The sequence below is a fragment of the Pseudophryne corroboree genome, chromosome 6, assembly GCF_028390025.1.
Source record: "Pseudophryne corroboree isolate aPseCor3 chromosome 6, aPseCor3.hap2, whole genome shotgun sequence".
NCBI classification, from domain to species: Eukaryota; Metazoa; Chordata; class Amphibia; order Anura; family Myobatrachidae; genus Pseudophryne; species Pseudophryne corroboree.
The window spans coordinates 614,581,428-614,595,226 of NC_086449.1; the positions used below are offsets into that span (position 1 = coordinate 614,581,428).

General features: G+C 44.8%; 1 protein-coding gene across 1 annotated transcript in view; it reads right to left on the reverse strand.

Moving 5' to 3' along the window:
- The window catches only part of STK10 (serine/threonine kinase 10), a 263,891-nt gene that overhangs the window by 4,388 nt on the left and 245,704 nt on the right, over positions 1 to 13,799 (reverse strand). Inside the window, exons 16-18 of the mRNA XM_063928074.1 lie at positions 10,960 to 11,145; positions 9,948 to 10,073; positions 5,178 to 5,291 (exon numbers count right to left, since the gene is read on the reverse strand). Of these exons, the coding sequence (XP_063784144.1) occupies positions 5,178 to 5,291; positions 9,948 to 10,073; positions 10,960 to 11,145 (426 nt within the window). The remainder of the gene's footprint in view (positions 1 to 5,177; positions 5,292 to 9,947; positions 10,074 to 10,959; positions 11,146 to 13,799) is intronic.

Here is a 13,799-nt window from a genome sequence, read left to right on the forward strand (position 1 = left end):
TACAAAAGTCTGTACTTCAGGTAGAGAGGCCATTTCCTTTTAAAAGAAAATGGATAAGGCCGAAATCTGAACTTTTATGGAGCCTAATTTTAGGCCCAAAGTCACTCCAGTTTGCAGGAAGTGAAGGAGACGACCCAGATGGAACTCCTTCGTAGGAGCATTCCTGGCCTCACACCAAGAAACATATTTTCTCCATATTCGGTGATAATGTTTTGATGTCACGTCCTTCCTAGCCTTTATTAGCGTAGGAATGACCTCATCCGGAATACCTTTTTCCGCCAGGATCCGGCGTTCAACCGCCATGCCGTCAAACGCAGCCGCGGTAAGTCTTGGAACAGACAGGGCCCCTGCTGCAGCGGAAGACGCCACGGATCTTCTGTGAGCAATTCCTGTAGATCCGGATACCAAGTCCTTCGTGGCCAATCTGGAACAATGAGGATTGTTCTCACACTTCTCTGTCTTATTATTCTCAACACCTTGGGTATGAGAGGAAGAGGAGGAAACACATAGACCGACCGAAACACCCACGGTGTCACCAGGGCGTCCACAGCTATCGCCTGAGGATCTCTTGACCTGGCGCAATACCTTTTTAACTTTGTGTTGAGACGGGACGCCATCATGTCTATTTGGGGCACTGTGTCCAGAATCAAGGCCAAGAAGGTCAGACGCGTCGTAGGAACGAACTGTGACTTCGGGATATTGAGACTCCAGCCGTGTTGCTGTAACACCTTCAAAGACAGAGTCACGCTGTCCAGTAACTTCTCCCGAGATCTTGCTTTTATGAGGAGATCGTCCAAGTATGGGATAATTGTGACCCCTCGGTTGCGCAGGAGCACCATCATTTCCGCCATTACCTTGGTAAAAATCCTCGGGGCCGTTGAAAGCCCAAACGGCAACGTCTGAAATTGGTAATGACAATCCTGTACAGCAAATCTCAGGAACGCCTGATGAGGAGGAAATATTGGAACATGAAGGTATGCATCCTTTATGTCCAGGGAAACCATAAAATCCCCCCCTTCCAGGCTGGCGATGACCGCCTTGAGCGATTTCATCTTGAACTTGAACTTTCTCAAGTATAAGTTCAGGGATTTTAAATTCAAAATGGGTCTGACCGAACCATCCTGTTTCGGAACCACAAACAGGGTTGAGTAATAACCCTTTCCTTGCTGCAGTAGAGGAACCTTGACCACTACCTGTTGAAGATACAATTTTTGTATTGCATTCAACACTAACTCCCTCTCTGAGGGAGCCGCAGGTAGAGACGATTTGAAAAACCGGCGAGGAGGCACCTCTTCGAATTCCAGCTTGTATCCCTGAGAAACAATTTCTATTGCCCAGGGATCCACCTGTGAATGAACCCAGATGTGGCTGAAAAGTCGAAGCCATGCCCCCACTTGAGCGGACTCCCCCAGGGAAGCCCCAGCGTCATGCGGTGGATTTTGTAGAGGCAGGGGAGGACTTCTGTTCCTGGGAAGTAGCTGTGTGCAGCTTTTTTCCTCTGCCCTTACCTCTGGCAAGAAAGGACGATCCTCGTACTCTTTTGCTTTTATTCGAACGAAAGGACTGCATTTGATAATGAGGCGCTTTCTCAGGCTGTGAGGGAACGCAAGGCAAAAAATTCGATTTACCTGCCGTAGCTGTGGAGACGAGGTCCGAGAGGCCTTCTCCAAATAACTCCTCACCTTTGTAAGGCAAAGACTCCATATGCCTCTTTGAGTCGGCATCACCCGTCCACTGTCGGGTCCATAAGACTCGCCTAGCAGAAACAGACATAGCGTTTATTCTGGAACTTAGCAAACAAATGTCTCTTTGAGCATCCCTCATATATATAACGCAGCATCTTTTATATGCCCTAGGGTCAATAAAATGGTATCCTTATCTAGGGTCTCAATTTCCGTAGATAAGGAGTCTGTCCATGCTGCGACAGCACTACAAACCCAGGCCGACGCCATTGCCGGTCTAAGAATTGTACCTGAATGTGTGTAAATGGACTTCATGGTAACCTCCTGTCTGCGATCAGCAGCATCCTTGAGGGTAGCTGTATCTTGTGATGGCAGCGCTATCTTTTTTGAAAAACGTGTTAAAGCCTTGTCCACCTTAGGAGAAGACTCCCATCGTATCCTATCCGTTTGCGGGAAAGGATACGCCATAAGAATCCTTTTGGGAATCTGCAGCCTCTTGTCTGGAGATTCCCAAGCCTTTTCGCACAGCTCGCTCAGCTCATACGAGGATGGAAAAGTGACCTCAGGCTTTTTCTCTTTATACATGTGTACCCTCTTGTCAGGGACAGGGGGTTCCTCCGTGATATGCAAAACATCTTTTATTGCAATAATCATATATCGAATGCCCTTAGCCACTTTTGGCTGTAATTTTGCCTCCTCATAGTCGACACTGGAGTCTGAATCCGTGTCGGTATCTGTGTCCATTATTTGGGACAATGTGCGCTTCTGAGACCCGGAAGGTCCCGGTGACACAGGGACAGGCATGGTCTGACTACCTGACTGTTCCCTAGCCTCAGCCTTGACTAATCTCTTGTGTAATAAATTTACACTAGCACTCAAGACATTCCACATCTCCATCCAGTCCGGTGTCGGCGCTGCCGACGGAGATCTGACATTCATACACTCCCCCTCCTCCTTAGGTGAGCCTTCCACTTCATACATGTCGACACACGCGTACCGACACACCCCACACACACAGGGAAGCTCTTATCTGAAGACAGTTCTCCACCAGGCCCTTTGGAGAGACAGAGAGAGAGAGAGAGTATGCCAGCACACACCCCAGCGCTATATAACCCAGGCAAAACACAGAATGTTTCCCCAGTAGCGCTGAAATAACTTGTTTTTCGCCAATTAGTGCCCCCCCCCCCCCCTCTTGAAAAACCCACTGTCACCTCAGTAAGCAGGGGAGAGTCCGGGGGAGCTTTCTCTCAGCGCTGTGCTGTAGAAAAAAATGGCACTGGTGAGTGCTGAGGAAGAAGCCCCGCCCCCTCGGCGGCGGGCATCTGTCCCGCTCAAATTATTAAAAAACATGGCGGGGGCTCTTTATATACATGTACAGTGCCCAGCTGTACATGTATATATGTGTTTATGCCATAATAGAGGTTTATATTGCTGCCCAGGGCGCCCCCCCTGCGCCCTGCACCCTTACAGTGACCGGAGTGTGTGAGGTGTATGGGCGCAATGGCGCACAGCTGCAGTGCTGTGCGTTACCTCAGTGAAGATCACGAAGTCTTCTGCCGCCTTTGAAGCCTTCTTTCTTCTCATACTCACCCGGCTTCTATCTTCTGGCTCTGCGAGGAGGACGGCGGCACAGCTCTGGGACGAACTCCAGGGTGAGACCTGTGTTCCGACTCCCTCTGGAGCTAATGGTGTCCAGTAGCCTAAGAAACAGGACCTTGAAACTCAGAGAAGTAGGGCTGTTTCTCTCTCCTCAGTCCCACGATGCAGGGAGTCTGTTGCCAGCAGTGCTCCCTGAAAATAAAAAAACCTAAAAAATACTTTCTTAGCAGGAAACTCAGGAGAGCTCCCTGCAGTGCACCCATCTCCTCTGGGCACAGTATCAAACTGAGGTCTGGAGGAGGGGCATAGAGGGAGGAGCCAGTGCACACCCAGAGTCAAAGTATTTCTTAAAGTGCCCATGTCTCCTGCGGAGCCCGTCTATCCTCATGGTCCTTACGGAGTCCCAGCATCCTCTAGGACGTTACAGAAAAAAGGTTAAGTTAGTTATTTTCTGCTAAAGCAATTTAAGGAAAAATGTGTGAAAATTGGTCTGGTCACAAAACATATGGTCCTGAATGGTATATATAAGTGGTTATAAATACAGATCAGGGATTTGGCATAAACATACTAGACCATATGTACAGCTAATATTCCCAGGATTAAAAATAAACAATTCAAAAATTGTTTAATGAGAAAAACACATGTAAGAATACTTCCAATACTGGAATTACAGTAGCATTCAGTGAGGAAAGTTGGGCAGGTCAGTAACCGGTGTCAGCATTGCAGGTGGTGAGCAGTCACCCTGATAGTACTGAGCAGTGCTTGTGCCTAGACAACACTGTAATCTGTCTGAGAGTTCTAGCCCCTGGGTCATAGGATACTACTTCATGTATGAACGTCTTTGTTTTAGTTCCCTGCTGCTCATTTGAACCTTCATTAGGTTGATCTATTGGAGTGGTTCACTTCATTAGATGTTACTGTATCTGACTTATTCACTGCCAAGACTGAAGGCATTAATCCTCTAGTCTCCACTGGGTGACAGTAGTGCACTGTTAGATGTTTTGTGAGACTTCTCTATAGGTATTTGCTGTGCTTTTGATTATGGAGTTACTAACGGTGAAACCCAATACACACAGTATGCTATCAATGCAATTAAGATACACTCACTGTATTCCTTCATGAATAGTTATTCTGCTGGTTTTAAAGGGTAATACAGGTTGAGTATCCCTTATCCAAAATGCTTGGGACCAGAGGTATTTTGGATATCGGATTTTTCCGTATTTTGGAATAATTGCATACCATAATGAGATATCATGGTGATGGGACCTAAATCTAAGCACAGAATGCTTTTATGTTTCATATACAGCTTATACACACAGCATGAAGGTCATTTTAGCCAATATTTTTTATAACTTTGTGCATTAAACAAAGTGTATCTACATTCACACAATTCATTTATGTTTCATATACACCTTATACACACAGCCTGAAGGTCAATTAGTACAATATTTTTAATAACTGTGTGTATTAAACAAAGTTTGTGTACATTGAGCCATAAAAAAGCAAAAGTTTCACTATCTCATTCTCACTCAAAAGGTCCGTATTTCGGAATATTCCGTATTTAGGATATTTGGATATGGGATACTCAACCTGTATAAAAATAGCCAGCTGTTCACAAAGCACCAGGGACTTCATGGCCAACATGCATGAGGTACTAGCCATTTATGGACAGTTTGTATTCGTTTGAACATAGGCTCAGCCACCAAAATGTACTGTAGGTAACAGAAGTGCTTCAGAGTGTAACACATTACATTTTAACCCCCCCCCCCCAAAAAAAAACAAAAAACAAAACAAAAAAGACAAAAAAACAAAACAAAACACAAACTTGTTCGTTATAACCATATTTAACTGACTGCTGACATGACAGACTTTCTCCTTGGCAAGGCTGTATCTCACCTTCTTGCGCGGCCTCAGCTTCTCCCTCCAGTCTCTCAGCATGTGTATGTGGGCGTCATCCAACACCTTCAGCTTCTGGGTCTCGTGTTCCACGAGAAGGTGACACTTCTCATTCTATTAACAAATTAGTGGAAGTCAAAAATAAGGGATCAGTAAGGAACAGCAGAAGAAAGCACAAACCACATAACCACAATAGTAACTCAGAGACGTAATCCGTATGGAGACAATAAAATAAAGTCTTTACTTAACTGTGTCCCTGATTCCGATTTGTACGCCAATGCCTACGCAGCTGCGATTTTTATAGCCCATGAACAGGCAAACACCACAAGTGTAGTAGCCACCCAAAAATGTACAGACACCCTTCGGACCAATCGCAACATCTTAGCCACCGAGTACATATTCGCAACACTGACGCAGATGCGGGGAACTTAGACTCTGAGTCTCAGAATGGCTGCGGGATCTGCAACACTTGCACCATGTTTTCGGTGTATGGGATAATAGTGGCATGCTAAGACGTGCCCCAACAACTGTCACGATACGCCTGCGTTTTTGCCGCCACTCCCCATTACCTTGCCTAAATGGTCCATGTCAATCTCTATGCAAATAAATCCTCACTACAAGCAGCAGTGCAAAAGTACCTTGGCACCTGCGCAGTGTGGCCGTGACGCATGCAAGGTCGTCCAATAATCGCTCAGCTGTGTAAATACTGACATTGCGTACAAATTGGTATCAGGTCCTGTTAAATTTGGTTTGTTTGCCCTGGTGGAAAGTTTATGCAGAGTGTAGATTATGCTGTGAGCTTAAAGAGTAATAAGTGTTTGCAGTGTGTGAATATTTCCAAGAAAAAGGCAATTGTTGCAAAGCAAAACTAACCTGTTTGTGAACTTGGTGTAGCACAAAACTAAGAGTTTTGTTGTATGTGCTACAGCAGATAAGGGCAGATATATTAAGCCTTGAGAAGTGATAGAAGCAGTGATAAAGAAGTGATAAGTGGAAGGTGATAATGCACCAGCCAATCAGCTTCTAAATGTCATTTTTAAAACTCGTAGTGTATGTTAAAGGAGGTTAAGTTTAAATTTGCCAGAGGCCGAAAGAAATGAGGAGGAAATCCTCTGGACTATTACAAATGTGGCTGCAGGCAAGCGGGCCCAAATACAAATGCTGCAGGCTCAGCTAAAAAGCAATAAGTGGATGGATACTGGACTGATCCTGCTAGGGAAAGCAGGCCTGGAGGCATTGGTGCTACAGAAAATGATAGCGTCTGATGACGTTGTTGCATATCTGCACCCCTTTGAAAAAGAGTTGCGACTTGCCTAGGTTGGCAGAAAGAGGATGTCTGAAACGTTGGCACCATATTTAACTGTGGAGGCTCAGAAAGCTTATACTGACCTGCCTGAGCAGCAAGTCAGTTCATATACCCATTTAAAAGCGGCTATACTTGCTAGGATATGCTTAAAGCTCCCATGACTGGTGGTTTTCTTCTGAAGAGGCACCCCGAATCCAGTTAGCAGAGTTGGCCAGACTGTTGCGTGGTTAAAACCCAAGGCAATACGGTTAGCTGGGTTGTGAAGATGGTGGCCATAGACCACTGTATAGGAGTAATTGGCTGAGAGATACAGAGCTGGGCTCTTCAGGCTAACCCCCAGACTTTTGAGGATTTAGTCATAGTCAAACAGTACCTCACACTGGGAAAGATGACAAAAATGCCTAACCAGGTCCCACGGCTCCCATCCAGACCACCTACCCAGATCCTGACTGAGACTGCCAAGAAAAGAAATTAGTGAATTGTAACAAATGTGGGGAGCCAGGGCATGTATGTTACGCCTTTCCAACGCGCTCTGAAACCATGGTGATTCCAACAGGTCGGGTGGTCAGATCATTTGTCAGCAGGCACACTGGATTTTAATTTCCTTAGTAGTCGACTTTGTTCAGTGTAGCAGTACAAATTATTGGCCGTGTCTGGGCCCATGTGGCTAAAGTGAGTGAACTATCTATTGTGTTCAGAGAAGTAGTTCCGAAAAGGGTGGACCAAAGGGGTCATTCAGACCTGATTGCGCGCTAGGTTTATTCGCTGCGGTCAGAACTGCGCATGCGTATGTACCGCAATGTGCAGGGGCGTCGTACAAGTATAAAGCGGTTCGTTGCCCAGCGATGGATTGTACAAAGAATCCGTTAACAAGGAGATTGACAGGAAAGAGACGTTTGTGGGTGTCAACTGACCATTTTCTGGGAGTGTTTGGAAAAACGCAGGCGTGTCCAAGCTTTTGCAGGGCGGGTGTCTGATGTCAATTCCGGCCCTGGACAGGCTAAAATAATCGCAGCGGCTGTGTAAGTTCTGGGATACTCAGAAACTGCACAAAACTTTTTTGTACTGGCTGGCTGCACATGCGAACGCCCACTTGCAAAGCAAAAATACACTCCCCTATGGGCGGCGCCTATCTGCTCGCAGCAGTGCAAAAAAAACCCTAGCGAGCGATCAGGTCTGAATGACCCCCCCAAGTTTTACCTTCTGTGAGATTTCTGTGTGTACATGGAGATACAGAGGAATACCCCAGATTAAAATGAATGCTTGTGATCTACAGTTCGTAGCCGCAGTGGGTCCGGGAGTCCTGTACCCCCCTGATATTGGGATGGGAATTTCCTTTGTTATGATAAGTGTTGGCAAATCGGGCCAAGGAAGACAAACCCGCGACTGACGGATGGTGGGAGTTTGCCAAAGGACACAATTCATTCATGTATACTCTTGGAGAGGATACCAGAGAGGCCAGGAGATTGAGTACCAGCCCAGAAGATTGGAACTTGGCTGGCAAAACGCCCTGACCCTCCCCCAAGCAAATAGCAAAACCAGTAATGGTCACAGAACGGCCAGAGGAAGATGGTTTGGACTAAGAGAGGTCACCGAAGGGAAAGAATGTGTCCTTACAAAACTTTTCACGGGTTATATGGATGTAACTCTGTGAATGCTTCTGAAAATAAGGTTAGACTAAATGGGCGACAAAAACAGCTCTACATCCAGAGGGTAACCCAGGTATAGAACAAATAGGACCCTTAGTAAAACAGCAGACAGTCCGAGTCCGTACCGGCAGCATCAAAAATGCGTTTGACACAGGGATGGTAGTCGGATCCTTTAAACATGTTGACAAGGTATTACTCCAAGTTCCCACTGTGGTAAGTAAATTGTATACCCTTTGGCAGGGACCATGTGGGGTTGTTGGGCAGGGGCAGGTAAAGCCCCAAATGAATAAAAGCTGACATTTTGGAGGCAGGTTTATGGGCAGTATTGTCCCAAAGCAATACTTCTGACCTGGAAGTATGCACCTCAAGTTTCCCCAGAAAGCCTCACCGTGAAGTTAGGGGAGGGGAAGGTAAGGGAAAGGAGAAGCTGACTGCAAGTACGGTGTGAAATTAGTACAGGCGAACAGATGAGTTTGGCTGGAAACGCGTATAACCATTACCAATACCTAGCACGAAGAACTTAGTGCTGCCATAGTACTAACATACCCTATCCTATGATGCAGACTGGTTCACACTTCTGTTTTATTAGAAACTATTACAAACAGACCCTGGATCATGATCAGATGTGACCTTCAGCGGACTTAGTATCTCTGGTGTACATAGCAAAAAAATGCTCTCACATTCCTAGTGGTATCTCAAATATCTTATGTAAAATGTTCAGGATCTTGCCCTAACTAATCTGTATTTGTAAACGCTATTACCAACTCTCACAACAGCTTGTATTTTAGTTTTATTGGGTCTTAACCTATACAATTGTCTGGCCGTTCTTTCGACCTCGGGCAAACAGCCGTTGGATTGTATAGCTGTGCACGCTGTCCCGACTCATGTGCTGAGATTGATATTAAAAATGCTTGGAGCAAAAGTGCAGTGTGTATGCACGTTCCATCAATAATACACCTTCAGCAGAGCCACCCATGTGGGCGTTTACTAGCTGCGTGGTCTCTCCTACAGCACTACAGGAAATTCCACAAGTCCCCGGGGTTGTTCTCCTGGATCTCCTGTACCAATGGCATGTGGGAGGTGTCTCTCCTCAGAAGCCAATCTTTCGTCCAGCAGCTGCGCTTCTTGCTCCTCTTATTTATCCTTTATGGCTTGTAGTGATGTCACCATATCAGCAAGAATACAAGCTCAAGCCTTTCTTTTCCTCAAGCTCATGATGGGGATTGAAACAAAATGAACAAACGTGTTCTCTCCACTGCACTATGTGTTCCCATTTTTCTCTTTGTTTAGGTACTGTAATCAGACCCTAATCTGGCCCATTATGGTTATTCTGTTTATATCTGACTTGACTGTAGCCAGAATCAGAAGAGCGTGTACGGCGGTACAATCATTTTTTGCGATAGTTTGGACGGGAGGAGATCGAACGTCGCAAGAGAAATTGTATAGTTGTGTACACACTTATCGGCTGTAGTTTTGGGTACGTTCGATTGTGAGTAGGGTCGATCGAACGCTCGAATGAAAAGCTTGATTGTATAGGTGTGTATCCAGCTTATGACAAGTCACCAGCAGCGATTGTGCTATTATTAGATAACTGCAATGATAACGGTTACAGAAAAGGAAACTAAAGTAAAACACTCCTTTATAAATAAACAATCTGCTATAAATCTTCTTCAGAATCTTACTGATGAAAAACGATAGGTTCAGGTCAGTTAATGCATCAAGTTCCTATGCTTCACAATACAAGGTGTAATACAGCCATACTTTCTAGGCATTACATATAAATCTGCATCTCCTGAGTGGTTGCGATCACTCTACCTGAAGCTGCTGCAGCTCTCTTGCATTGCTGTCGCACTGAGCCTGCATCTCCTGTTGCTGGCATTCATGTTTCAGCTGCTGCTGTGATCTCTCTGCTTTCTGCCTCTTCTCCTCCTGCTGAGAGAACTGCAGAGGAAGGGGAAGACAATTTTACTGGTTGACTTAAGTAATATGATTAATATGGAAACTATATAGAAATGATAGAAACCATATTCACTACTTTATATTGTACTTGGTTTTAACTTTAGCTCACACAAATTAATTTCCTCTCCCAACAAAGGGTTATAAATGGACAGTGGTATGCAAAATCACTACTTGGATTAAGTTGTAGATTCTTAGGGGGACATGTACTAAGCAGTGATAAAAGTGGAGAAGTGAGCCTGTGGAGAAGTAGCATATGGCAACCAATCAGCTGCTCTGTATACGTTTATAGTATGCAAATTAGAAATGTTACGTCAATGCTGATTGGTTGCCATGGACAACTTCTCCACTGGCTCACTTCTCCACTTTTATCACTGCTTAGTACATGTCCCCCTTAGTGTTAGCTACCGACTGATGGCTGATGAGGACAATGAAGGTAATAGGCCTGAATAAGAGTTGGGACCAAAAAAAATAAAGAAAAAATGCTGTACTGCAGGCGGGGGAGATATACAATGTGCAGAGACTTATAGTTGGGTAAGGGGTGTCACAGCTTAATTCAAAATTGCAGTGTAAACACAGATGCCCAGTATTTGTTTCCTAAATGGAAAAGCAATCTTTATTTTCCCTGCATGCAAAACAATAAATGTACTGTATTTACATCCCTTGCATTGCAACCTGTTGCGGGAGCATATTGTTTTTTTCTTTGCTTCTAAATCTGAATAAGGTCCAAATGAGTATATTTACGTTTATTACTCAACAGAGCTCATTGTGCGTCAGATAGAAGTATTTAATCAATTGAAAAAGAAGAGCTGATTTGTGTGCATTAAATAATGATATGATGGGATTATTACTACAGCCCTGTACCATCTACCTGTTTAATCCTCTCTCTCTGCTCAGCGGCACTGGAAGTGCTGATATGAAGACTCTTCTTGTACATGGCCATACGAGTCTTTCCTTCACTTCTCTGGACTTTTGGCAAGCGGGTCCTTTCCTGCTGCTGCCGTAACCGGAGCTGTTCCATCATGCGCAGGTTGTACCGCTGCATCTGTTCTTTTTCCTGGAGAGGGGTACATTAATCTCCAATACATAAGGGTCAAGCAAAATGCATGCAGACAAAGCTGCAAGCATCAAATGTATTTTAAAAACTAAGTAATAAAATAAAATCAGTAACAATTGTGCCATATCTAAAGAAGTTATGCAAGCAGGGGTACAAATACTACGTTATAATGACTTACGTGATAAACCTTCCATTGTTGCACCTTCACAACAAAATGATCACTTGTTCATATTTGTGTAATCTACTAGACAAACTGATAACGCGTTCTCTTTTGTAAGAAAATATCAAATCTAAGCGTTAGAAGGTCAGGTGCTTCTGGTGGATGGAGTGTTTGATATAGCCGTGCTTTATTTCCACTCACTGGGGCAGATGTATTAAGCTTGGAGAAGTGATAAAGCAGTGATAAGTGCAAGGTGATAACGCACCAGCAAATCAGCTCCATTATGTACATTTACAGTTAGGAGCTGATTGGCTGGTGCGTTATCACCTTGCACTTATCGCTGCTTTATCACTTCTCCAGGCAGAAATCAATATCCATCAATCTAATCTTAAAAGGCCATGGACATAACAAGCCTGCAAAGCATTACCTTGGTGAAGCAAGTTTATGTCAGACTGGTGAGCTGCCTATCCAACAGGGAACTAGTATTAAAAAGCAAACAGATACCTGTGGATTGAAACAGTAGTGGGGATCCATTTGGACGCAGCATCTGCTACACGATTTAAAGGAGGAAAACAATAAAGTATTTCCTCACTCAAAGGGCCACACTACCGTACAATAAGCAAACCTCTCATTCAAATTTGCGGGTCCACAGTGATGACTGAGGGCCTGTGAGAAACGCTGACCTATGCTACTAGTGAATGCCTTTACCCTAAATATTAATGGATGATTTCAGCCATCATGTACAGTATCGTGGCTCCATAGATGCACAGCGCAAAGAACATTAACTTCTCTACCAAGCTAATCTGGGAGAAAAGGGAATCGGCAACAATTTCTTACTGAAGATCTGTCCGCAAAGGCCCCTCCCCCAAAAAACAGGCTGTATGAGTTAGACGAGCGCATGAGGACTGTTTATGCATCATGTCACCTCACTCCAAAAAATATCAGAGTGGATGTATACACTCCCGTGAGACACATTCACTCAGATGGCATAAAATGAAGGGGCGCTTTGAGAAAAGACGGAACAGACAGCAAATGGGCAGTATTCTGATTTGCAAAAACAAAAAAAGCAAGCGACTGGGCAAGACCAAGGGCAACGGCAGATGTAACATGCAGAGAACATTAGATTTGGGAGGGGTATGTTCAAACAAATCTAAATTGTAGTGTCAAAATTAAAGCTAATATTTGTTGGCTACATACTAACACAACCAATATTTACCCTACACAGACAAAACATAACCCATCCAAATCTAAAGCTCTGTGCACGTTACCTCTGCTCCACCCAGGGGCAGATCGGGATGGAAAACCAGCCCAGGAAATGTATGGAAGCAGTCCTAATGGGGGCGGTGTTCGTCATCATAGGGTCTGATTACGAGTTGGATGCAGTTGTGGCCTTCCTTGCATCTTTTGCTGCAGTTGTGCCTGTGATTTTATGCTAATGACGTGACAATGTCGTTCCCTAGTATACATCAGTTCATCCCAGTGGCGTGCAGTGGGGCGAGGCAGATCCTTTCCTGCCATACTAACGTTTAAACCAGAGGTTTGACTATAGAAAGTATATGACAAATACAAAGAATATATTATAAATATCTTTTTTTATTCTAATGATTTTTACAGTCCAATCTCTGCAGTAAAAAGCCTATTGTAGGTGAGGCAGTGACTCCCCTACCTACCTTCATAAATTGTGTGAAAATCTGGCTCTGGTTCTAGCCAGTGCCTCCTGAGCCATTTACCTCACCGCACGTACCTGGTTCATCCAAATATGCAAGGACTGAGATGCCCACTTTTAGGGTCTACAGATGCTGTAATCATACTTTGTGAGTCTTTAGACGCCACCATCGGCCGCACCATTAAATCTTTCACCAGCCCTATGCTTTTCAACGTCTCTGTATGCAGCCACTATCAGCAACACGGTCACACTACATTACATCTGCGTCTGATTAGTCAACCCCCTGTAATTCCACAATGCCCATCACATTTCAAATACACTTCTTATGGGCCCTACACATTTGTCAATCCGCCACCGAGCTGCCCGACGGCGGATACGCCCGACAGGCGATCCGGCGGCAGGGGCAGTGACGGGGGGAGTGAAGTTTCTTCACTCCCCTCGTCACCATATCAGTGCAGGCAAATATGAACGAGATCGTCCATATTGGCCTGCATGCACAAGCGACGGGGAACCAGCGATGAACGAGCGAGGGGCCGCGCATTGTTCATCACTGGTGCCTCCACACTGAAAGATATGAACGGTATCTCGTTCATTAATGAACGAGATCGTTCATATCTTTCAGTATTCTCGCCCAGTGTGTAGGGCCCATTAGTGCATGTGTCTGACTCAGTACTGCAACTCTGTACGTACACCATTGCGGTGTATGCATGCGTGGTGCCATTCAAACACAAGCGCAGATGAAAAACATAAAACACATTGGCCCCCACAGGAGAAAACACACACATTGGCCCCCACAGAAAACAATAAAACAAATTGGCTCCGAAAGGG